The sequence below is a fragment of the Halichoerus grypus genome, chromosome 15 (genome assembly GCF_964656455.1).
Source record: "Halichoerus grypus chromosome 15, mHalGry1.hap1.1, whole genome shotgun sequence".
Lineage (NCBI taxonomy): Eukaryota > Metazoa > Chordata > Mammalia > Carnivora > Phocidae > Halichoerus > Halichoerus grypus.
Window position 1 is genome coordinate 58,352,304 of NC_135726.1, and position 24,720 is coordinate 58,377,023.

The 24,720-nt window shown below is 43.6% G+C and overlaps 1 protein-coding gene across 1 annotated transcript; it reads left to right on the top strand.

The window, feature by feature from the left end:
• The first annotated feature begins 2,970 nt into the window (after positions 1-2,970).
• On the top strand, positions 2,971-23,865 carry NLRP9 (NLR family pyrin domain containing 9). The gene is given in 13 exon segments (XM_078062646.1): positions 2,971-3,250; positions 4,678-4,860; positions 4,863-5,636; positions 5,639-5,699; positions 5,701-6,231; positions 7,521-7,676; positions 15,803-15,918; positions 15,921-15,963; positions 20,454-20,624; positions 21,994-22,146; positions 22,148-22,159; positions 22,611-22,781; positions 23,733-23,865. Coding segments are annotated over 13 exon segments (2,784 nt in total).
• The last annotated feature ends 855 nt before the right edge of the window (positions 23,866-24,720 follow it).

Here is a 24,720-nt window from a genome sequence, read left to right on the forward strand (position 1 = left end):
TATTTTTTTATATGTTCAATTAGTCAACGTATAGTACATCATTAGTTTTTGATGTAGTGTTCAACGATTCATCAGTTGCGTATAACACCCAGTGCTCATCACAACACGTGCCCTCCTTAATAATGTTTTATTTTGTTTGAGTATATCCTCTGCTTGTTCAGAGGAGAATTTTGGATGGTAAAACCACGAATTTCTTCATGCCCGAAATGGTTGACTTTTATGCTTGAAGGGAAGATGTCACTTGGTAGAGAAGGCTTGATCAATAACTGTCTAAATCCTTGGCAGAGTTCTTCTGTTTACTCTTCACTTATAGTCAGTGTTGTCATTAAAGGTCCTCACAAACTAATTCCTAACCTCGTGTAGACAAAAAATGATATTCAGAGCATTGTTTGGGAATGTGCGTGTCGTGGTTATTAAAAATTAAATTGTTAAATAATTTGAATATCACCCCTTCTTGGTAGGAAATGACTTACATTTCTGGGAGTTTAGATCTGCATCATCTGGAATGATAGCTGATGACTAAACATCTAGAATGTGTCCCATAAGACTGAGGAACTGAACTTTTAATTTTAATTAATGCAAATTTTAACTTTAAAACTGATACTCTATTCAGTTTTCATTTTCTTTTTTTTCTTTTTTCCTTTTTCTTCCTTGTTCTTTTTCACTAATCACATTGTTTTCATTTTCTAAACTTTTTAAAAGTTTGCTTGCTTGCTTGTTTGTTTGTTTGTTTGTTTATGTAATCTCTACACCCAATGTGGGGCTTGAACTCATGACCCCGAGATCAAAAGTTGCCTGGTCCTCCAACTAAGCCAGCCAGGCACACCCCCGCCATTCAGTTTCTAGAAAGCTTATGTGTGTATGAGACAGCTTGGGTAGGAAAATTTACCTTTCTTTTGCATATTTTATGAAATCTAGATAGAGATCAAGTATTTCCAATGGCAATTTAGATATTCAATGGATTTTAAAGAGTATTAAAAAAACAGGTAAAATATTTCATTGATTTTTTTCTTATAATAAAATATTTTAATGAAGTATTTGAAACAATTTAAAGCATCTTTTCGTTGATTTTTAAAAAAGATTTTATTTATTTGACACAGAGAGAGAGCACAAGCAGGGGGAGCAGCAGAGGGAAAGGTAGAAGAAGCAGGCTTCCTGCGGAGCAGGGAGCCCGATGTGGGGCTCAGTCCCAGGACCCTGGGATCATGACTTGAGCTGAAGGCAGATGCTTAACTGACTGAGCCACCCGGGCGCCCCTGATTTTTTTGAAATATTGTTTACAGGGGTGCATGGCTGGCTCAGTTGGAAGAGCATCCGACTTTGATCTTGGGGTTGTGAGTTCGAGCCCCACATTGGGGGTAGACATTGCTTAATAAATAAAACTTAAAAAATATTGTTTATACGTTGAATTGATATTTTAGATAGACTAGGTTAAATAGTATTAAAACGAATTATCCCTGTTTGTGGGAGAATTTTAATGAATCTACTCAAAAATTTAAAATTACAAGCAAGGTTCACATTATATTGCAATTGGGCAGTACTCATCTAGACTCTAGATTTTTCTTCTTTATCTTTGAAATTGAAGTTCATATGATGTAATATTTTATTTTCCCCTTAACACTTGGCAAAATCTTTTATCCTAAAGATGCAAATCTGTATTTCAGATAGATCTGCAGAGATTTCTTCCATGAATTCTTTCTTTCTTGCTGTTCCCTCTGTTCTTTTTGTTTTTGTTTCTTTTCTTTGGAACTTCAATAAGATGGATGTTGGGATTTCTGGAGTTATTAACAGTATCTAAACATTTCATCCTTTCTCTTTGTGCTGAGTGCTGTTTGAAATGTACTTCTTTGCCCATCATTGAGATGGCTGTCCAGAGTTTCTTCTTTCTGTCCAGGAGCACAGTACATAAGCTGGAGTGACTTGGGATTCATTTTTCCTGCTCTTATTTTGAAATTTGGATTTTTTTCCCCCTTAGTCACAGCTCCCTGTTTCCTATCTTTTTTTTTTTTTTAAAGATTTTATTTATTTATTTGACAGAGAGAGACACAGCGAGAGGGGAACACAAGCAGGGGGAGTGGGAGAGGGAGAAGCAGGCTTCCCGCCGAGCAGGGAGCCCGATGCGGGGCTCGATCCCAGTACCCTGGGATCATGACCTGAGCCGAAGGCAGACGCTTAACGACTGAGCCACCCAGGCGCACCCCTGTTTCCTATCTTGCAGGGATTCAGCAAAACCTTGATGCCCCCAAAGACATAGCTTTAGGTTTTTGATATATTTTTTAAAGATTTTATTTATTTATTTGAGAGAGCTCAAGTGAGTCTGAGTGGGGGGAGGGGCAGAGGGAGAAGCAGACTCCCCACTGAACAGGGAGCCCAATGCAGGACCCTGAGATCATGACCTGAGCTGAAGGCAAACGCTTAACCCACTGAGCCACCCAGGCGTCCCAGGTTTTTGAAATTTTAAAGTCTTCATAACTTAGTGAAGCCAGGTCAGAAACTGTTCTCCTTTAAGGAATGTTCAGTAAACATGACCTTTTGAATTTTAGATAGAAGCTCCCACAATGACACCAAGTCAACAGCTTTTCTCAGAAGCGTCCCCAGAGATACACGCAGTGGTGAGCACTAGGACAGAACTATTCTAACTCCTCCTTCCATGGCCCACTGATAAACTTCAATGCTTTATTATGGTTTTAGGTAATTACACTTCTCCCTGCCACCTGGTTTAGTGTAAACTACATTTTTAGTTGCTAGCACTGAATTCATGTGTACGGCCGTGGAAAAAGAGGAAGGATGAAGTGAAGCTGGCCAGATATGTTTTAAGCAGGAAATGCAGGATACCAATAATTCTAAACCACTACCAACTGCTGAGATTTATCTCTGTAATCACATCATTCTCCCTCAGGTACTACTTATTCCTTGTTTTTGAAGATTTTTTTCCTCTGGAGATTTCCAAGCTCACAATCCCAGGACAAGATGACTGAATCCCTTTTTTCGGACTTTGGCTTGCTGTGGTACCTGGAGGAGCTCAGAAAGGAAGAGTTCTGGAAATTTAAGGCGCTCCTCAAACAAGAGCCTCTGCAACTTGACCTCAAGCCAATCCCGTGGACTGAGTTAAAGAAGCCTTCAAGAGAAGATCTAGCGAAGTTGTTGGACAAGCATTACCGAGGAAAGTGGGCATGGGAGGTGACCCTGAACCTATTTCTACAGATCGATCGGTGTGACCTCTGGACAAAGGCTCAGGAGGAGATCAGAAGTAAGTGTAGGGTGAAGGGGCAGTGACCTACGGAGGAAGGTTGGTCTGCTGGGAGCTTGTAAGAATGAAGGTGATGTTATTGAGTTAGTGGCCATCCTCCATCAATTGAGAATGTGTTGTGGGTTGAGGAAGGCTTGGAGGTCATGGAGGAATTGCAAGCCAACTCTGGGCATACATGGGCTAGTGATGGACTGTGGATGGGTAGTGTCCTGCTCATCTAAGGGGTGTCTCCCCATTTTTAGGCAGTTCCTAAGCAGCAAGCCACTGTTAGGTCAGCTTGCCACATGTCCATAAGTTTGGTCTGAAAGGACATAATGAGCCCAGATGGATTTAGAAGGTTCATTGCTCACCCACAACAGGAACATGAGATTCATGCTCATGTCCATTCCTCTCATCCCTTGAATCTCTCAGCAGGGGGCTATGGAGGTGAGCTCAGGCAGATCTGTGTCATAGGAACCTAGAGAGTCAGAGATCCTGATCTTAGGTGATGGCTGCTGACAGCCCTGTCCCCTGCCCTCCAGAGACAGATACTAGCTTTGTTACCCTAGCATGTCTCCAGAGAGTGAGAGACATCTCTGAATTTCTCCAGAGGGGAAAGAAAGACCTGTTTTTAGAAACAAATCTTCCTTTGCCCCAGAGAGAGGAAGGACCATTGGTACATCCCAAGAATGTTTTCTAGTCATACATCCCTGAACAAAACCATTAGTGCCCTTTGCTTGGAAGGCATGCAGAAATTCCTCATCTAGTGTGGCATATATTTCTCCGGTGCAGGGTATGATCCTTGTCCACTTTTGTAATTTTGTTGACCTCCCATAATGTGGTGCCTTGAACATGGAAGGTACATCATAAGGGCGGGTTGAATGCATGATGGTTCAGGGGTTGGTTTCTGAAATTAACCTGTGATCAGCATGGTGGAACAGAAATCGCTTATTGTCTCAAGTCAGACAGATGTGGGACAGACACCTGACCCTGATATGTATTCACTAGTGCAAATTAATCAAGTGATATATTCTCCCAACACTTTTTTGGTAAAGTGGGAGTAGAATGAGTCTTGATGGGTTATTGACATGGAAGACATGGTATCGGTAGGGACATTCTCAACCCTGGTTCCCGGCGGACACTCAGTAAATGATATAGTGCTTGTGGATTCTTTACTGGGGAGATGCGACCACCCCCCTTCTGGTTTGGAATGGAATTCACACTATGTAGCCTATAACTCTGAGACAGGCTTCCAGTTTTGCTCAAGTGCTTCCATGGACATGATTTTAGATAAATTATGGTCCTAACAAAAACTAAGTTAATGAGCCTGGTCATCCGTGGACATGCAGTAGTCTTTACATATGTGCACAAGTAAATCTCTAAGGGTCATTCTGAGTGTCAACGAGTGCACTTTTTAATTGTCTTGTATTTTCTCCCTGTGAACTCAGATAAACCCAACCCATACAGAAATCACATGAAGGAAAAATTCCATCTCCTATGGGAAAAGGAAACCTGCCTTCTGGTTCCCAATGATTTCTACAAAGAAATCACAAAGTGTGAGTATGAAAAGCTGCATGCTGCGTGTAGCGCCAGCCAGGCAGGAGAGCCTTCACCGACTGTGGTCTTGCGAGGTCAGAGGGAATCAGAAAAACAACACTTTCGAGAAAAGCGATGCTGGAATGGGCAGAGGGGAACCTATGGAAGGACAGATTCACATTTATCTTCTTCCTCAATGGCTGTGAAATGAACGCTATGACCAAGACCAGCTTCGTGGAGCTCATCTCCAGGGACTGGCCTCAGTCTTCAGAGCCAGATGAGGACATCTTCTCTCAGCTGGAGAGGATCCTGTTCATCATGGATAGCTTTGAGGAACTGAAATTTGACTTGGAGCAAATGACTCAGTTGTGCGATGACCAGAGACAGCGACAGCCAATGGAGATTATCCTGAGCAGTTTGCTGCAGAAAAAAATGCTTCCAGAGTCTTCTCTGCTTATTGCATTGGGAATAGTGGGCATGAGAAAAAATTTCTTGTTGCAGTGTCCAAAATACATAACCCTCTCAGGATTCTCTGAACATGAAAAGAAGCTGTATTTCTACCATTTCTTCTGCGAGAGGAGTAAAGCCCTGAAAGCCTTCAGTTTTGTGAGGGGCAATATGCCGCTGTTTCTCTTCTGTCATAATTCCCTTGTATGCTGGCGGGTCTGTACTTGTATGAAATGGCTGCTGGAGAGAGGAGAAGACCTTGACATTGTGTCTGAAAGCACCACTTCTTTGTATGCATCCTTTTTTATTAGCGTATTCAAATCAAGAAATGAGAACTGTCCACCGAAGCAGAGCAGAGCCCGACCGCAAGGCCTGTGTTCCTTGGCTGCAGAGGGAATATGGACTCGCATGTTTGTGTTTTGCCATGGGACCTCAGGAGGAATGGGGTATCTGAGTCCGATGCCTTGATGTGGATGGGCATGAGACTCTTCAAGGGATGGCGAATGCTTTCCCTTCATACATGTGTGCCTCCAACAGTTTTGTGCCTCCATGTTCTATCTGCTCAAAGAACCCAAGGACAATCCTAACCCGGCCATTGGAAGTGTGACCCAGCTTGTGACAGCAAGCACGAGTCAGGTCCAAGGCCACTTGTCCCAGATGATAACATTCTTGTTTGCATTTTCAACTGAAAAAATAACCAACATGCTGGAGACATCCTTTGGTTTTCTCCTGGCCAAAGAGATAAAGCAGGAAATAACCCGATGCCTTAAAAGTTTAAGTCAGCATAACTCTGATCAGGAGGTAGTGAATTTCCAGGAATTGTTCAGCAGTTTGTTTGAGATCCATGAAAAAGAGTTTGTAGCACAAGTGATGGATTTCTTTGAGGAAGTTAGTATTTATATTGGTAACACAGAAGACTTGGTGATATCTGCATTCTGCCTAAAACTTTGCCAAAATTTGCAGAAACTTCACCTGTGTATAGAAAATGTCTTCTCAGATGACTCTGGATCCAGCACAAAGTGAGTCCATCTATAATCTCTCCCACCCCCCATGCCACACACGCCATACTTGTTGCTTGTTTCAGGTCCCAGTGGATACTTCATGGATCCTTATACTTAAAAAAACCCCCCAAAAACCCATGGCTTTTGTAACCAGAGAGACTGCTTTGAGTTCTGGCTCTGGCATTTGCTAGCTGTGTCACCATGAACAGTAACTTCTTAAGTTTTTCTATCTGTATAAAGAAGCGTGACACTTTACCTACTTGGTGGGGCCAGTATGAGGTTGAAAGGTAAGCAGCTTTTATTGTTGCCATGACTATGCTTCCCCCCCTCCCCCCATAGCATTTGAGCATATCTATCAGGAAGGGACTCTTGGAAGCTTGTGAGGGTTTCCTTGGGCTTCTCCTCTTTGCTGGTCTAACCTGTGTCTTTTCACCAGCTGGTTCAGATTACCAACTCACACTTCAGTTCTGATAGTCTATTAATAAATTATTTTTACTCCTCCAAAAAAAAAATATATATCACCTTTCACGGTCACACTTTTGGTTTTTAGTTTTTTAAATTGAGGTATAATTGACACATAACATTATACGAGTTTCAGGTGCACAACATCATGATTCAGTATTTGTATATGTTGCAAAATGATCACCACGATATGTCTAGTTAACAGCCGTCACCACACATAGTTACACAATTTTTTTTTTCTTGTGATGAGAACTTTTTTTAAAGTAAACTCTATACCTCACGTGGGGCTCGAACTCATGACCCCAAGATCAAGAGTTACATGCTCTTCTGACTGAGTCAGCCAGGTGCCCCATGATAAGAACTTTTAAGATCTGCTCTCTTAGCAACTTTCAGATATGTAGTACAGTATTATTACCTACAGTCACCAGGCTGGACATTACATCCCCAAGGCTTTATTTTATACCTGTATGTTCTTATTTTTGGATATAGTTCTCCATTTCACTGGTGGATCACCAAATACCAACCTTCATTTACACCACAACTAAGCATTGTTACCTAACGGAGGAAGAAGTATAGACTGAATACGGTTGAGTAGCTTGTCCAGAGTCACACAGCTAATAAGTGGTTCAGATGGGGTTTGATCCCAATTGCTCTGGCATCAGGGTCCATTTCCTTCACCACTAGGCCATATGGACTCAGTGTACCTGGCTGCCCCTCTCCTTGTTCAGGCACGGGTGTCCATGCGTCAGCTTTGAGGGGCCCTGAAAATGGCGTTTTGCTTGTTTTGTGAATGTGTTGAGTTGCTTTGAGCCATTGGAGAGTCACAGTCTTTGTCCTCCCCGTAGTCTCAGTAAGAAGCTCTCCTTTTGGCGAGACCTTTGCTCTGTGTTCACCACCAACAAGAACTTCCAGATGTTAGATTTGGACAACTGTAATTTCAGTGCAGCCTCCCTGGCGATTCTCTGTAAGGCTCTGGCTCAGCCTGTTTGTAAACTCCAGAAGTTCATGTAAGTTGGATGTTAACCGTTCCTTAAATAACTGAGTTTCATTCTTTCTACTCTGGCTTTTTTGGAAAGGCCAATGTGTAAGCACAGAGCTACAATCCAATGTCTCAAGAAAAGTTTTGGAGCACTTGCCCTGATACCAATGTTATATTGAGCAAGAAGAAACTGTTGGCAAATGGGGGGGGGGACTTCAGAACCAAACATTGTCAAGGGGCTCAGTCCCCAGTCACCACAGGTCAGTTTCTAAGCACTAATGGGGAAGTGCTTGGTTTTCTGCGCCAGAGAGCACTCCCCTTCTCAGCGCACCAGCTCACTTGCGTGTAGGCTGTTAGTAGAAAGCTACAAGTTCACGTTGGCACAAAGAAAGTGTAAGTTTTTAAAGCAGAGTATGCATTTCAGTGACATCAGTCTTTTGTTTGGATTACATGACCATGTGTGTTTTGGTTTGGGGGTACGTTTGGGAGTTTTTCTCTAACAGATGTTTTATTTATTTATTTATTTAAAGATTTTATTTATTTATTTGACAGAGAGACACAGCGAGAGAGGGAACACAAGCAGGGGGAGTGGGAGAGGGAGAAGCAGGCTTCCCGTGGAGTAGGGAGCTTGATGCCGGGCTCGATCCCAGGACCCTGGGATCATGACCTGAGCCACCCAGGTGCCCCGACTCTAGCAGATGTTTTAAATGTAGTGGTTGGAGAGCCGCAGAGGGAATTTGGTGACACTTGCTGGGATGTTGATGGGTGAATAGATGTTTCCCAGGTAACGAAGGGACCAATGGGAAAATAGCCTTAAGTTCATGAAGGAGAAAAATAGTAAGAATAGACATAGAGACTAGGCAGCATTTATAAAACAGCTCTTTAGCACAGAGCTGGCCGCTTTAGGCACATTCCTTATCTGTATTGTTTCCTTTTAATCCTCAAACGGTCTCACTGTCACCTTAATACAGATCACACACAGAAGCCCAGAGGAGCACACAGCTACTCCCTGGTACTTTGGATATCTGGGTTTGCTTGGGTCATGTTCTTCTCTTCACCCCCAGAACTTTATCTCTTTCAGCTTAAATGTAACTCCTCCTTCAGCTCAAAGCTCACTTCCTTTTTTTTAAAGATTTATTTCCTTATTTGAGAGAGTGGGGGGGAGGGGCTGAGGGAGGGAGCATCTCAAGCAGACTCCCTGCTGAGCAGGGAGCCCAAAAGTGGGGCTCGGTCCCAGGACCCTGGGATTATGACCTGAGCCGAAATCAAGAGTTGGCCACTTAACCTACTGGGCCACTCAGGTGCCCCAAAGCTCACTTCTTCGTGGAAGATTTTCTATGCTCCCAAAGCACTTTTTATATGTCTTTTTTTGGTCATAGTTATCACACATCTAATTATTGGTTGCTGTCTTTGTGCAGAAGAGTTAATAGAGTAGGTCTGAGACTGTTGTCCTTAGAAAGGCCTGCTTACTAGGTTGGCTCTTGGCTGGCGTGTTGGAACTTGGGTTTTGGGGAGAATTCCCACCACCCTAATTGATAAGAAGGGCTCACTGTTCCCATACTGTGTAAACAATGTGGTTTATGCTGAAGACTTGTTTTCCTTCTGTGAGTCTGAGATTTTGGCTCGTGCTGGGCAGTGGGTGCCTCTGTGACCATCCCGATAAACACCCTGGGTGCTGAGTCTCCAACAAGCATCCCTGGTAGATGACTTTTCACACGCATTGTCACAGTGTGTTGCTGGGGGAATTTAGCACGTCCAATGGCAACTCCATTGGCAAAGACCCTTGGAAGCTTGCGCCTAGTTTCCTCTGGATTTTGCCCTTGTGCCTTTTTCCTTTGCGGATTTTGCTTTCTGTCTTTGTACTGTAATCAATCATAGCCATGAGTGCAACTATATGCCAAGTCCTGTGGGTCCTAGCAGGTCACTGAAGCCAGGGGAGGTCTTGGGGACAGTGTTTCTGTGTTGAGTACACCACCATGATGGGAGAGGTGATACCTCTTTGTCCTCATATCTCCACCAGCTAGCAAAACACAGAGCTTTGTAGGGGCTCATTAAATATCTGTTGAATGAATGAATGGATCCCTGTATTATGAAAATGGGTTCTTTATTTCAGATAAGGAAACTGACTCAGAAATGAACTGGTAAAGACCCCACACAGAGTAAAATGTGGGTCATTGAACTTTTGTTTTCTTCTGGGAAATGTGTTAAAGATAAAGTAGGGGACTGGTGTGCTCATAAATGGGCTTTTAGCATATGAGTTTTAGTGCCAGATATGAGGAATAGTATAGCAAGGGAGAGGTTGTGAGTGGGCTCGAAAGTGAGCGGTCTGTCGGTGAATTAATTAATTAATTAATTAATTAATTTTATTGGTGAATTTAGATGCGGTCAATGTGATGACCACATGGAGAAGATGAGTAATTCGAGACATCCAGGTGAAGGCATGAATTAAATTGTGCATGTCTTCCCTCAGGTTGCAAAATGAGGAAGAGAGTTTCTCTTCACAGTGTACATGGAAACCAGTCATTGGTATTATACCTAAAGTTCTTTAGCTTTAGCTTTAATATCACTGGATTCATTTTTAAGTGGTCAAACAAGATAGAGATGATGAGTTTGGCCATTTGTCCTCCCAAATATCTAGCCATATGTCTTGGAATCAAGAAATAGTATTCCTTCTCTTTCTTCTCCTATACATGCGATTTTAAAACAGTGTAATTGAGGGAAGCCTGGGTGGCTCAGTCTGTTAAGTATCTGCCTTTGGCTTAGGTCCTGGTCACAGGGTCCTGGGATCGAGCCCCACATCGGGCTCCCTCTGTCCCTCCCCTCTGCTTGTGCTCTCTCTCTCTCTCTCAAATAAATAAATAGAAATCTTAAAAAAACACAAAAACAGTGTAATTGCTAGGATGAATAAAGAATGGGGAGCCTGGCTCATTCCCTGAACTTCAAATCCAATCTCTGTCCAGGCATGGGGTTTGAGGAATGTGGGAAGTAATTGTATTTGGGAACAGACCAATCTGTCTGTGATTCCTTGGGCCATAACCCCTCTGTGAGCCAGGGAATCCATCCCTTTCTCTCAGTCTCTGCAGCTGCCACCTGACCTCCAGAAACCAGCACCACTCACCTGGGATGGTCACTCCAATCACCTCTGCCTCAGGGTCTTGGATCCTGTTTTGTCTTCCATCAATGTGTGTTTTCTTTCTTCCATATACAAGCCAGAGCAATCTTAAAAAATAACATACACCTTAAAATCCTTTCCCTGATTTCCCATAACTAGGAAAAAAAAATTCTACTGGGCGTGAAGAGAAGAGCATGGCCATGTGGTCTGATCCCTTCCTTCCCCCTCGTTTATTCTCCACATCAGGCTGTGGCCCGAGGACAGTAACTCTCTTTCAAGCCCTTGACCAAGCTCATTTCTGCTTTGGAAACTTTGTTCTGGCTCTCCTCGTTTCTGGACAGTCTTTCTCTAGACTTCCGCTTGGCAAGCGCTTCCAAATGATTTCTCTGACCATCACTCCCCCAAACTGAGCAACCCCCACCCCAGTCACTCCATAACTGCATCCTGTGGCTCTTGTCATGAAATTGTGTCTTCCCCTTTGTCTTGCATCTCTCCTGAGTATGGGATGATAAGTTCTGTGAGTCCTGGTCCTGGACCATCCCATTCACAGCTATACCCTCCACACACCTTGGCCCACGGTTGGAAGGTCAGGATTTGCTGGATGAAGAGAGGGCACAGGTAGTTTGTGGTGGTTGCATAGTTTAAGGATCATCCTTTAAAGCAGAAGATCTTGTGTCAATAAGTATCTGTATCTTTCTCTGGGAATGCCTTTAGAGTGTGGGCCTTTCTTCTGTTACTTACCCACCTCCCATCTTACACCAATGCTACCTCTCATGTAGGTATCACAAAACACCAAATTGTTACTGAAGAGTGTGTGGCTACTTTGGACAACTTCACTGATTTCTTAGCTTATTCATGCTTCTGTGTCTTGTTCTGTCCAGTTGAGTTCATTGTTCTCTCTACGTCATTGTGTCCAATGGCTTTTCCAAGAGACTCTATGAGTCCAAAGTTGGAGTAAATTTGAGACTAACATCCTCTCCCTTTTAATGGTACCCTTTAATGATGAGAATGCACATTGAATATTGGAGATGTTTTTTCCTTATTTCTTTGAGTCTATTGGTTTATTTCTCAAATCCAGCTTTGTAGAGTAGAGATTTTCTCCCCAGTTTTATGGAGGTATAATTTACATATAATACCGTACTAGTTTTAGGTGTACAACATGATGATTTGATAAATGTATACATTGTGAAGTGATCTGGTGCTTCACTTCACAGAGTGACACATTTTTTTTCTTTTTTTTTAAATTAAAAAAATTTTTTTAAATGTATGTATGTATGTATGTATGTATGTATTTTATTATGTTAGTCATCATACAATACATCATTAGTTTTTGATGTAGTGATCCACGATCCATTGTTTTCGTATAACACCCGGTGCTCCATGCAGTACGTGCCCTCCTTAATACCCATCACTGGGCTAACCCATCCCCCCACCCCCCTCCCCTCCAAAACCCTGTTTGTTTCTCGGAGTCCATAGTCTCTCATGGTTCATCTCTCCCTCCGATACCCCCCCCTTCATTTTTCCCTTCCTTCTCCTGATGTCCTCCATGCTCTTCCTTATCTTCCACACATTTTTTTTTCTTTAGAACTTTAAGAGGTGTGCCTGGGTGGCTCAGACAGTTAAGCGACTGCCTTTGGCTCAGGTCATGATCCTGGAGTCCTGGGATTGAGGCCCGCATTGGGTTCCCTGCTCAACAGAGAGCCTGCTTCTCCCTCTGCCCCTCACCCGGCTCATGCTTGCTTGCACTCTCTCTCTCTCTCTCAAATAAATAAATAAAATCTTAAAAAAAAAAAGAACTTTAAGAGAATTTGAAGATCTACTCTCTTGCTGCTTTCAAATATACAAGACAGTTTTATCAACTGTAGTCACCATGCTGTACATTATATTTCCAGGACTTAATTTATCTTATAACTGGACGTTCATATGTTTTGACCCCCTTCACCCCTCTGCCCCCACCTCTGACAACCACCAATCTGTTCTCTGTATCTAGGAGTTAGTTTTTAGATTCCACATAAATGTGGAAACACACAGTATTTGTCTTTCTCTGCCTGACTCATTTTACTTGCAGATACAGAGATTGATACCATTTTCATTCTTGTTCAGTTGTAGGTCATTTCTTAAAAAAAAAAAAAATCCTCTGGTAGTGTTTCAGATTCTTCTTTATCCCTACTAGTTTACCAATTTCAATATAATGGATCCCTGTGGGAAGTTTGTTTAACTTAATTTTCCTGGCACTTACTGGGACCCTTTCAATTGTAGAACTGCCAAATGGTTACTAAAGTAAATAACTTTTGGGAGTTGTGTTTAAGTTCAGGAAAACTATCAGAATTGCTTACTTCTGCCCTAATAGGGAGGTAAAAACTTGAATCCATTTGTCTTAATGTCATCAAGATAAACTTAGATTTTTATAGGGTTTGGACCTAAAACTTTAAAGAAAGATTAACAAGCTAGGGCGCCTGGGTGGATCAGTTGTTTAAGTGTCTGCCTTCAGCTCGCGTCATGTTCCCCGGGGTCCTGGGATCAAGTCCCATGTTGGGCTCCCTGCTCAGCGGGGAGCCTGCTTCTCCCTCTGCCTGCCACTCCCCCTGCTTGTGCTCTCTCTCTCACTCACTCTCGAATAAATAAAATCTTAAAAAAAAAAAAAGGTTAGCAAGCTCATTATACAGGTTTCTAGTGAAGTCACAGGAATAAGGGAAGCAACATAGGGAATATGGTCAATGGTATTCTATTTTTTTTTAAAGATTTTGTTTATTTGAGAGAGAGATAGAGGGAGAGAGCATGAGCTGGGGGAGAAGCAGATTCCCGGCTGCAGGGAGCCTGATGCAGGGCTTGATCCCAGGACTCCAGAATCATGACCTGAGCCCAAGGCAGATGCTTAACCGACTGAACCACCCAGGTGCCCCTGGTCGATGGTATTGTAATAGGGGGACCGATGTGGCCACACTTGTGAGCACAGCATAGGGCATACAGATGCTCAGTCACTGTGTTGTGCACCTGAACTAATGTAACATTGTGTGCCAACAGCAAAATTCATCAGTGATTGTCCATCATTTCAGGTATATTTCACCCGGACCACTGTTGGACTCCGCTGCGCTGTTGAAGCCACGGCCAAAGGCAGGGTCTCTAATTCTCACGCAGAGATAAGGTGCTCACGGGCACGAGAGCACTGGGCATGTCCAGTACCTGCCCTAGGGGTTCCATTCATTAACTCAGTCTGTGCTCACAACAACCTACCAAGGTAGGCACTTTCCTCCCGACAGATGGGGAAACTGAGACCTGGAAGCGGAAGGGGCTTGGCCAAGGTCACACAGGTGGTGAAGGGGTCGGCAGGGGTGAGCCCATCTGGCCCCTGCGGTGCTTGGCTCTTAGCTCACGAATGTCACAGGGTGCTGAGGATTGCGATCCTGTGCTTTTTTGCTTTGTAGACTCCTTTTCCTTAACTCTCAGGAAGGCAGAAAGTGAACCAACTGTGTTATTGTCAACCCTTCTGTTTTAGCTTGTCTCCTTTCCACGAGTCCGATGGCTTAGATGGGGGTGATTCTTGATCACCATTACTCCCCCAGCGTTCTCTGCTGACTCAGCCCTTGCTGCCACCCAAAGTTGGAGTCTGTGGCAGCTGCCTGGCGGCAAATCCACGTTTTCAGGAATGAGGTGGCTTGGGGGCTGCCCTTGTACGCCTCCGTGTCTCACACAGGTTTCCAGATATCATGGGCGCCCCTCGTCTCCTTGCTGGCTGGCCAGCTTGTCTTCCCCTGCCTGTGCTGACCCTCTCCCTCAATCCCCTGCAGGCCCCCCCTTGCCAGCCCTCCGCTCCCTCCGTCTCTGGGCAGGAAGTGCCCACATTTAGGGACCCAATTTCTGCCAGAAATTGCCATAAGGCTTCCAGGCTGTCATTTCCCTCCTCCGTGTGTTTCTCATCTGTCTTTGGTCTCTGGGCTGTTCGTAATTCCCATGCTGGTGTTTCAATGTGGTGCAATATTTGCTTTTTTTTAATCTCCCTTCTCAAAGTTGATCAGGAGGGGAGAAGTCAGGGTGTGCTCAAGTTGTGACCCCAGGAGCCACATTTTATGTGGCCTCTATTTATGAACACATATAAATGAATATAAAATAAAAATATAATACATATATGGCTTTTACAGATCAAAGCCAACATGCATTGGTCATGTTCCAGGCACCACAATACATTTAATTTAATTAATTAAATTTAATTTTTTAAAAGGTTTTATTTATTTATTTGACAGAGAGGGAGAAAGAGCACAAGCAGGGGACGTGGCAGGCAGAGGGAGAAGCAGACTCCCTGATGAGCAGGGAGCCCCATGCAAGGCTTGATCCCAGGACCCTAAGTTCATAACCTGAGCCGAAGGCAGACGCTTAACCGACTGAGCCACCCAGGCACCCCTAAATTTTAATTTTGTAACCATCATGATACTATTTGTTTCATGAAGAAACTAAGAAGTTAATCTGTATTTGCCCAACCTTGCAAAAGTATCCAGGAGAAAAGCAAAAATTGGAGTCCAGTTTTCTATAACCCTGGAACCTGGTTCTTCAACAACTGCAGATATGGTCTTCTGTTGTTATTATTATTGTCTCCTTTAGGGACAAAAAACCCCATAGTTTTTAAACAAATGGATCCTTTCCTTGGGAAGTGCAGTCTTGTGCATGGATTCAAATACTGCATCTCCCTTGTATGTTAGGCTCCATGCTGGACCTGCAGATGCAAAGAGGTGTAAGCATAGTGTCCCCGTCCTGACGGTGCTTAGGATTTAATACGGGATCAGTCTGGCTTGCCTCACTTCTAGTGTGTGTGGTGGTGTGCAGATGTGCAAGGACTAGGAGAGACAGGAGAGGACCCAGAGGCTGGGTTTCTGCGCTTGTCCGTTGTCTGAAAATCCCAGAGAGAGAGAATGTATAGGTGGGAGTAACCAGGTGTCTAATGGTGTTGTGACCCTAAGTGTGGCAGGCAGGAAAGGTTGGGTGGTTTTTACTTTGTGCTTGGACTCCATGGTGTGAGTCCACCTTTTCCCCATCTTTTGTAGGTATAATTTTGCTTCTTACCTTGGAAGTGGCCCCTACTCGCATAAGGCCATTCTTCACAACCCTCATCTGAAATACCTGAACCTGCCTGGCACGAGCCTCTCGCACGTGGATGTCAGCGTGAGATGCTGAAGCACCCAGTGTGCAGCACAGACGAGCTGAGGTAAGTCTCGGGTTGCCCATGCGTGGGGATGCTTCTTGTCCAGCATGGAATTCACGGTTTGAACATGCCCATTTCCTTCCCCCGTCAACATTTGTCTCCTACGTTGAAAACTTTCCACCTCAGCATCTCCAGACCTCTCAGAAAGTTTGTTCCAGCTTTCTTTTCCTTTTCTTTTCCTTTCCTTTTCTTCTTTCTCTTTCTTCTTTTTCTTCTTCCTCACTTCCTGTGGACACCTGACCTGCCTCTTCTTGGTTCTGCCCTCAATGTCAACCATGCCAAAACCAGAACTCCATTTTTCCCCCCTGAAAATATTCATACTCATCTTAAAATGAGAAATCATACTAATGATCACAAGTGTGCTCTTGTGAATCTGGTAGGTGACCACATGGAGGTCATAAGGGAAGCCATTTGCTCCAAATCATCTCTTCCTCTTGAAAATTATCGGGGATGCTCCTCCCATGGTTGGGTGGTTTCTAGGCAGGCTCAATCCATATTTCAGCAGAAAGCAGAAGGGGGAAGTCATAGAGGTAGCAATCAACAAAACCAACTCATTAAACCCACTTGGAGAATATGCTCTTCTCTCTCCTAGTTCAGCATCTCTCCTTTGCTGTAACAGTTGCGAATATAATTAATGGATTCACATACACTTTGTTAATTGTAACTCGGTCAAGATTCTTCAGGAGACAGAGGCACATTCCACGCATAAGAGTTGTTCAAACACACAGGCTTTCTATAGATCCTGTTCCTCATCTGAGCTGTTTCCATATCATAACATTTGTTTTCTCTACTCTAGCTCTCTACTCAGGGGGAACTTACAGAGTTCCCTAGTATTTTGCTCTATTTCATATTATGCCATTTGCATAAGGTTTTAATATTCTACTTTACCATAAGAACTGGGGAACAGATCTAGGAAACCAGGGGTCAGGTGTAGATGTTTAGTGCTGGAAACTTTGCCTCCTTGGAACAGACCATCCATATGCTTGACTTCAGTTTTGTTTTGGGGGTGAGAGGTGCCCCAAATCAGGTTCTTCTCAGATCATTAGTTCTCAACAGAGGGCAGTTTTGTCCCTCAGGGAACGTCAGTGTCTGGAGACACTTTTGATGGTCATCGTTGCCTTGGGAGGGTGTTACAGGCTTACCCAGTGGGTGGAGGTCAGGGGTACTGCTCAACATCCACAACACACAGGATGGCTTCCACATCAGAGAATCTTCCAGTTCAACATGTCAGTAGTGCTGAGATTGAGAAACCTGCTCTAGCCTCCGAGATGCTCTGTTTCTTTTTTTAAGATTTTTTATTTTTATTTTTATTTATTTATTTTATTATGTTCAGTTAGCCACTGTATAGTACATCATTTTTAAAAAAGATTTTATTTATTTATTTGACAGAGAGAGACAGCGAGAGAGGGAACACAAGCAGGGGGAGTGGGAGAGGGAGAAGCAGGCTTCCCGTGGAGCAGGGAGCCCGATGCGGGGCTCGATCCCAGGACCCTGAGATCATGACCTGAGCCGAAGGCAGACGCTTAACGACTGAGCCACCCAGGCGCCCCATACATCATTTGTTTCTGATGTAGTGTTTAACGATTCATTAGTTGCGCATATCACCCAGTGTTCATCACAACACATGTCCCCCTCAACACCCATCACCCAGTTACCCCATCCCCCCACCCACCTCCCTTTCCACAACTCAATTTGTTTCCCAGAGTCCAGAGACTCTCATGGTTTGTCTCCCTCTCTGTTCTACCTCCCCTTCATTTTTCCCTCCCTTCCCCTTTACTCCTCCATGTTATTGCTTATGTTCCACATATGAGTGAAACCATATGATAATTGTCTTTCTCTGCTTGACTTATTTCACTTAGCATAATCCCCTCCAGTTCCATCCATGTTGATGCCAATGGTAGGTATTCATCCTTACTGATGGCTGAATAAAATTCCATTGTATATATGGACCACATCTTCTTTATCCATTCATCTGTTGAAGGGCATCTTGGCTCCTTCCACAGTTTGGTTATTGTGGACATTGCTGCTATGAACAGCAGGGTGCACGTGCCCCTTCTTTTCATTACATCTGTATCTTTGGGGTAAATACCCAGTAGTGCAATTGCTGGGTCATAAGGTAGCTCTATTTTTAACATCTTGAGGAACCACCATAGTGCTTTCCAGAGTGGCTGTACCAGCTTGCATTCCCACCAACAATGTAAGAGGGTTCCCCTTTCTCCACATCCCCGCCAGCATTTGTTGTTCCCTGTCTTGTTAATTTTAGCCATTCTAACTGGTGTAATATGGTATCTCATTGTGGTTTTGATTTGAATTTCCCTGATGGCAAGTGATGTTAAGCATTTTTTCATGTGTCTGTTAGCCATTTGTATGTCTTCTTTGGAGAAGTGTCTGTTCATGTCTTCTGCCCATTCCTTGATTGGATTCTTTGTTTTTTGGGTGTTGAGTTTGAGAAGTTCTTTTTTTTTTTTTTTTTTAATTTTATTATGTTATGTTAGTCACCATACAGTACATCATTAGTTTTTGATGTGGTGATCCATGATCCATTGTTTTCGTATAACACCCAGTGCTCCATGCAGTATGTGCCCTCCTTAATACCCATCACCGGGCTAACCCATTCCCCCAGACCTCTCCCCTCTAAAACCCTGTTTGTTTCTCGGAGTCCATAGTCTCTCATGGTTCATCTCTCCCTCCGATTCCCCCCACCTTCATTTTTCCCTTCCTTCTCCTAATGTCCTCCATACTATTCCTTATGTTCCACAAATAAGTGAAACCATATGATAATTGACTTTCTCTGCTTGACTTATTTCACTTAGCATAATCTCCTCCAGTCCCATCCATGTTGATGTAAAAGTTGGGTATTCATCCTTTCTGATGGCTGAGTAATATTCCATTGTATATATGGACCACATCTTCTTTATCCATTCATCTGTTGAAGGGCATCTCGGCTCTTTCCACAGTTTGGCTATTGCGGACATTGCTGCTATGAACATTGGGGTGCATATGGCCCTTCTTTTCACTACATCTGTGTCTTTGGGGTAAATACCCAGGAGTGCAATTGCTGGGTCATAGGGTAGCTCTATTTTTAACTTTTTGAGGAACCTCCACACTGTTTTCCAAAGTGGCTGTACCAACTTGCATTCCCACCAACAGTGTAAGAGGGTTCCCCTTTCTCCACAACCTCTCCAACATTTGTTGTTTCTTTCCCTGTCAATTTTTGCCATTCTAACTGGTGTAAGGTGGTATTGCAATGTGGTTTTGATTTGAATTTCCCTGATGGCTAATGATGATGAACATTTTTTCATGTGTCTGTTAGCCATTTGTATGTCTTCTTCACAGAAGTGTCTTTTCATGTCTTCTGCCCATTTTTTGACTTATTTGTTTTTTGGGTGTTGAGTTTGAGAAGTTCTTTATATAACTTGGATACCAGCCCTTTATCTGTAGAGTCATTTGCAAATATCTTTTCCCATTCCGTGGGTTGCCTCTTAATTTTGTTGACTGTTTCCTTTGCTGTGCAGAAGCTTTTTATCTTGATGAAGTCCCAAAAGTTCATTTTTGCTTTTGTTTCCCTTGCCTTTAGAGATATGTCTTGAAAGAAGTTGCTGTGGTCAATGTTGAAAAGGTTACTGCCTATGTTTTCCTCTGGGATTTTGATGGATTCCTGTCTCACATTGAGGTCTGTCATCCATTTTGAGTTTATCTTTGTGTATGGTGTAAGAGAATGGTCCGGTTTCATTCTTCTGTAAACAGCTGTCCAATTTCCCCAGCACCATATATTGAAGAGACTGTCTTTTTCCCATTGGTTATTCTTTCCTGCTTTGTCAAAGATTAGTTGACCATAGAGTTGAGGGTCCATTTCTGGGGTCTCTATTCTGTTTCATTGATCTATGGGTCTGTTTTTGTGTCTTGATGATCACAGCTTTGTAATATAGCTTGAAGTCAGGCATTGTGATGCCCCCAGCTTCGGTTTTCTTTTCCAACATTCCGCTGGCGGTTCGGGGTCTTTTCTGGTTCCATACAAATTTTAGGATTGTTTGTTCCAGCTCTGTGAAAAATGTCAATGGCATTTTCATAGGGATTGCATTGAAAGTAGATTGTTCTGGGAAGTATAGACATTTTAACAATGTTTATTCTTCCAATCCATGGGCATGGAATGTTTTTCCAACTTTGTGTCTTCCTCAATTTCTGTCATAAGTGTTCTGTAGTTTCTAGATATAGATCCTTTACCTCTTTGGTCAGGTTTATTCCTAGGTATCTTATGGTTTTTTTGGTGCTATTGTAAATGGAATTGATTCCAGAATTTGAGAAGCCCTATTCCATAGTCCACATTTTTGCTTCTGTGTTTCTGCAGCTGCTGCATGTTCTAATCCTCTTACTTTTCTCAGATGACCATGGAATATGAGGAATGACTTGCAAGTTTTGCATGTGGCTTCATGAAAATATTACCAGAAGAGCTTGAGCGGGTTGATCAGTTGAGTGTATATATGTCTTTGCAGACTGATGTGCTGTTGCCTCACCTCTGTGGCCTGTGACTACATCTTCCAAGTCCTTCTGTGCAACAAATCCCTGTCCCTTCTTGATCTGGGGTCAAATTTCCTGGAAGATAATGGAGTGGCATCTCTTGGTGAGGCACTGAAGCATCCAAACTACAATATTGAGCAGTTGTGGTATGTCTGGCTATGATTTGCTTGAATGTCAGAGTTCCTTTTTTTGGATATCAGCATCCTGGGAAGGAAATGGGAAGGGGTAAAATCATGGGGTCTGCTGAAAGAAAGCAAGGCTGAATGTTGACCCCGCCTGATACTTGTGGGAGTGTCCAGTGGTGCTGACGGGTGTGAGCTTGACCAAAGAGCTTGACAGGACTTGGTAGGACATGCTACTCTGAAGTAGGGTCTCTGGCCTCCAGAAGACCAGAGATGGAGTCCCAAGTGCCCTGGGCTAGCTGGGTGAATTGTGAGGTGCCTCACCTCTCCTCCAGTGTGACATAAGGATAATTGCATTTCCCACATCAAAGAATCGAGGTGACCAGCGGGAATAGCATATGTAAAGTACTATTACCAATGGCTTGCCCAAAACAAGCACTCAGTAATGATGGCAGAAGGCATATAGCATAGATATCATTCACGGCTTCTCCTGGGCACTGGAAACTCTTCTGGGTAGATAAGATGAATTGGTAAATGAAATGCTCCAGTATCTCTGTTTCCATGGATGTCAGTTTTATGGAGTGTCACACACACTCACACACACACAAGTGTGGGCTGCAAGTATGTGTGTATATATCATGGTTTCTTGATCTTAGCACTATTGGCATTTTGGCTTTGATCATTCTTTGTTGTGGGGAGTGGCTGCCCTGTGCTTTGTAGGGTGTTTAACACCATCTCTGGCTCGTACCCACTGGATGTCAGTAGTACCCTCTCTCCCAGTGTGGCAGACCAAAATTACAGACATTGCTTGATGTCCCCTGGGGCGGGGAGGAGTGACAAAAGTCATTCCTGTTTGAGAACCACAGAGACGCATACACATATATGTGTAGATGTCAGACACATACAGACACACATGTGTGTATATGTATGTCTGCACATGTGTCTGTGTGCTTATACACACATGTGTGCACATACCAGACTCATGAATATATGTACACGTATGTTAGCAGGTGGTAAGTACTGTGGGGAGCTCAGAGGTAGGACACAGACTGGGGACGTAAGTCTCTATAAAATATTCAGGGAGGTCCTCACCAAAGGTGACATTTGTGCAGAGATTTGGAGGAGGTGAAGGAGTAACCCACTGATATTTGGGCAGGAGTGTTGCAATCAGTGAGAACGGAGCCGAGGCCCCGGGGGAAGCAGAGACAGACGGCAGAATTGCAGTCCAGCATGTTGGGCAGGAAGGTGCAGGCCTGTGAAGTCATGGAACCATCACCATCACCATCTCAGAAGTACTTGGGTACTTCTTCCTTCATATGAATAAATGAAAACAAGCCAAGCCCTGAGAGGTGGGACCTCATGATTGTGTCTGTTGGTGTGTATTTCCCCCCAGGTTGGTGGATTGTTGCCTCACTTCTCTCTGTTGTAAGGACCTCTCTGCTGTTCTTGTTTGCAATGAAAAACTAAAGACCCTGAAACTAGGGAGCAATGACATCCAAGACGCAGGTGTCGAGCAGTTATGTGAAGCTCTGAAGCATCTGGACTGTAGAGAATCTTGGGTGAGTGTCCACTGATTGCCTTTATGAGAAGGCGTACCTATTTCAAGAATAGGAAAACCTCAAGGATTGGTGGTACGTAAAGGAAGCAAGTTTAAGAACAAGTGTGTCTTGAACGATGTGATAAGTAAAATGCTATCCCATGAAGCCAGGGCTTGCTCAACTTTGACTCTATTGACATTTGGGACTGGGTGGTTCTTTGCTGTGGTGGGGAAGGGGGTCTCGTCCTGCTCATTGTACGATATGCAGCTGCATCCCTGGCTTCTCCCTATCCATGAGATGCCAGTTTTACTCCCCAGGTGTGTCAAATGTCTCTAGATATTGCCACATGTCCCCCAGGGGACACAGTGGCCTTGGTTGAAAAACACTAGACTAGACTGTAAAGTGCCCTGTGAGGCATGGGATTTGGCCTCTCACAGTGGTGTGCCTTCTGGTGTGTGTTTCCCTGTTGCAGGCTGGAAATGTGTCAGCTCGCCGGTACCTGCTGTGAGGTCCTGGCCTCGGTTCTCACTGTCTGCAGATCACTGAAGAGCCTGAATCTGGACTGGATTAGCTTGGACCATGATGGGGTGTTTGTGCTGTGTGAGGCCCTGAACCACCCAGACTGTGCCCTGCAGCAGCTCGGGTGAGTGGATGTCCTTTCCCTCAGAGTGAGGTCAGCCCATGGTAGGTTTTCCCAGTCTTGGCATGACTGACATTTGGGTCGGGAGTCCTTTGCTGTGGGGACTGTCCTGAGCATTGCGGGATGCTGAGCAGCATCCCTGGCCTCTCCCTGCATATTACATGCCTGCAGCACCTTCCCTCAGTCATGATGATCAAAAATGGGAACTTCAAAGTTGCTAAGAGACAAGATTTCAGTTGTTCTCACCACAAAAAAGAAACTATGATAATGTGACATGATGGAGGTATTAGCTAATGCTAAGTTGGCAATCATTTGGCAATTTAGAGATGTATCAAACCAATGTGTTGTATACTTGAAACTTACCCAATGTTCTATGTCAATCATATCTCAATAAAATAATAATAAATTAATTGAAAATTAAAACAGAAGAGCTCTAACATCCATTCCCTGAAATAAAAAAACGAACACCTCCAGACCTTGTCAAATGTCCCCAGAGGGGCAGAATTGCCCCAGGCAAGAAGCACTGCCTTACGGTAAACACCACCTCCTGCTCACATTGTCCATAAGGAGGGAACATCAGCTCAGACATGGTGGCTGGGTCTATAAAGGGCTGAGCAGTTCCGACCCAGAGGCACTTTCTAGAAGTGCAGCAGTCAGCGTTGTTCTGAACGTCACATTTGCATGTGACGTGTATGTATTTGACATCCGTAGAATGAATATTTGGGTGCCCTCCATACGCCAGGCCCCTGGATGACATGCTGAGGAGGAACAGAGTGGATCACATCCCTATTCTCCACATTCCTATCCTCTAGGAAAAATACGTGCTTTCTCTGCACACTCAAAATGATCTTGCCAGACACTTCTCGGGAAGAATGGCTTGGAAGTAGGCACTGGGATGTAGAGAGGCGAACAATCATGTGTAGAGTCAAGAAAACTTTATTTCTATTTTCCCAGGCTTTGCAAATCTCCTTTTGACGAGGAGATTCAGATGCTGCTCACAACTGTGGAAGAGAAAAATCCCCACCTGACCATTTCCCATCTTCTCTGAGTCAGCGAAGAGTACAGGATCAGGGGTGTGCTCACCTGAGGGGGGAACACTTCAAGTAATCTCACAAGGCCTTCTCCTTGGTCACAGTGGGCCATCCTCCTCCCAGCACACCCTGTCCTGTAAATTGTAATTCATGATGGTGGGCGCTGTGCTTTCAGGCCTGTCCCTTTACAGAGTCCTAGCAGTATGACTGTGGATGTGCCATCTGTGCCTAAGCCCCCATCCCCACCTTTAAAATTCCCATCTTAGCTTTTGATAGAAGAATACATTAAATGGATGAACACTTTAGAAAGCATGACTTTATTTTCTTAGTGAGTGTCTTGGGAAGTAGGAGCTTGGATTTGAAGGAACCACAATCCTTTGACAATTTTGACTTAGAAGCGATGGTAGAATGCATCTATAGATTCTAGATTCTATTGCTATCACTACATTTAGCACCCACCCAAACTTTCCATTTTTAGTTTGTACAAATTTACATTTGATCAGTTTCATGGTCTAATAAAAAAATACATTTCCAAATCTGTACTTATCCTTTAGAATATGCCATTCCAATAGCCTTTTAAAAAACTTCAGTATTCTCTTTTCCAAATGTTACACAGTTTAATCCAACATTTTCAAATATACGTAAATACCTCATTGTCTTAATTAAATGTTGTCTGGTTTTCTGTTGCCACTCTAAGAAATTGTTCATGCCTTATCGACACTATATAGAACTTAATTTTTGTTGAGTATTTTAAAAACTTGCAACAAACTATTTTTCAGAGAAGTTTTACGTCTCCCACAAAAGTGAGAGGAAGGTACAGAGATTTTCCATGGACCCCCCTCACCCTATATATGCCCCTGGTTGACCTAAGGAGTTGACAAATCCCAGTCATGATCCATCCCACTTGTGTT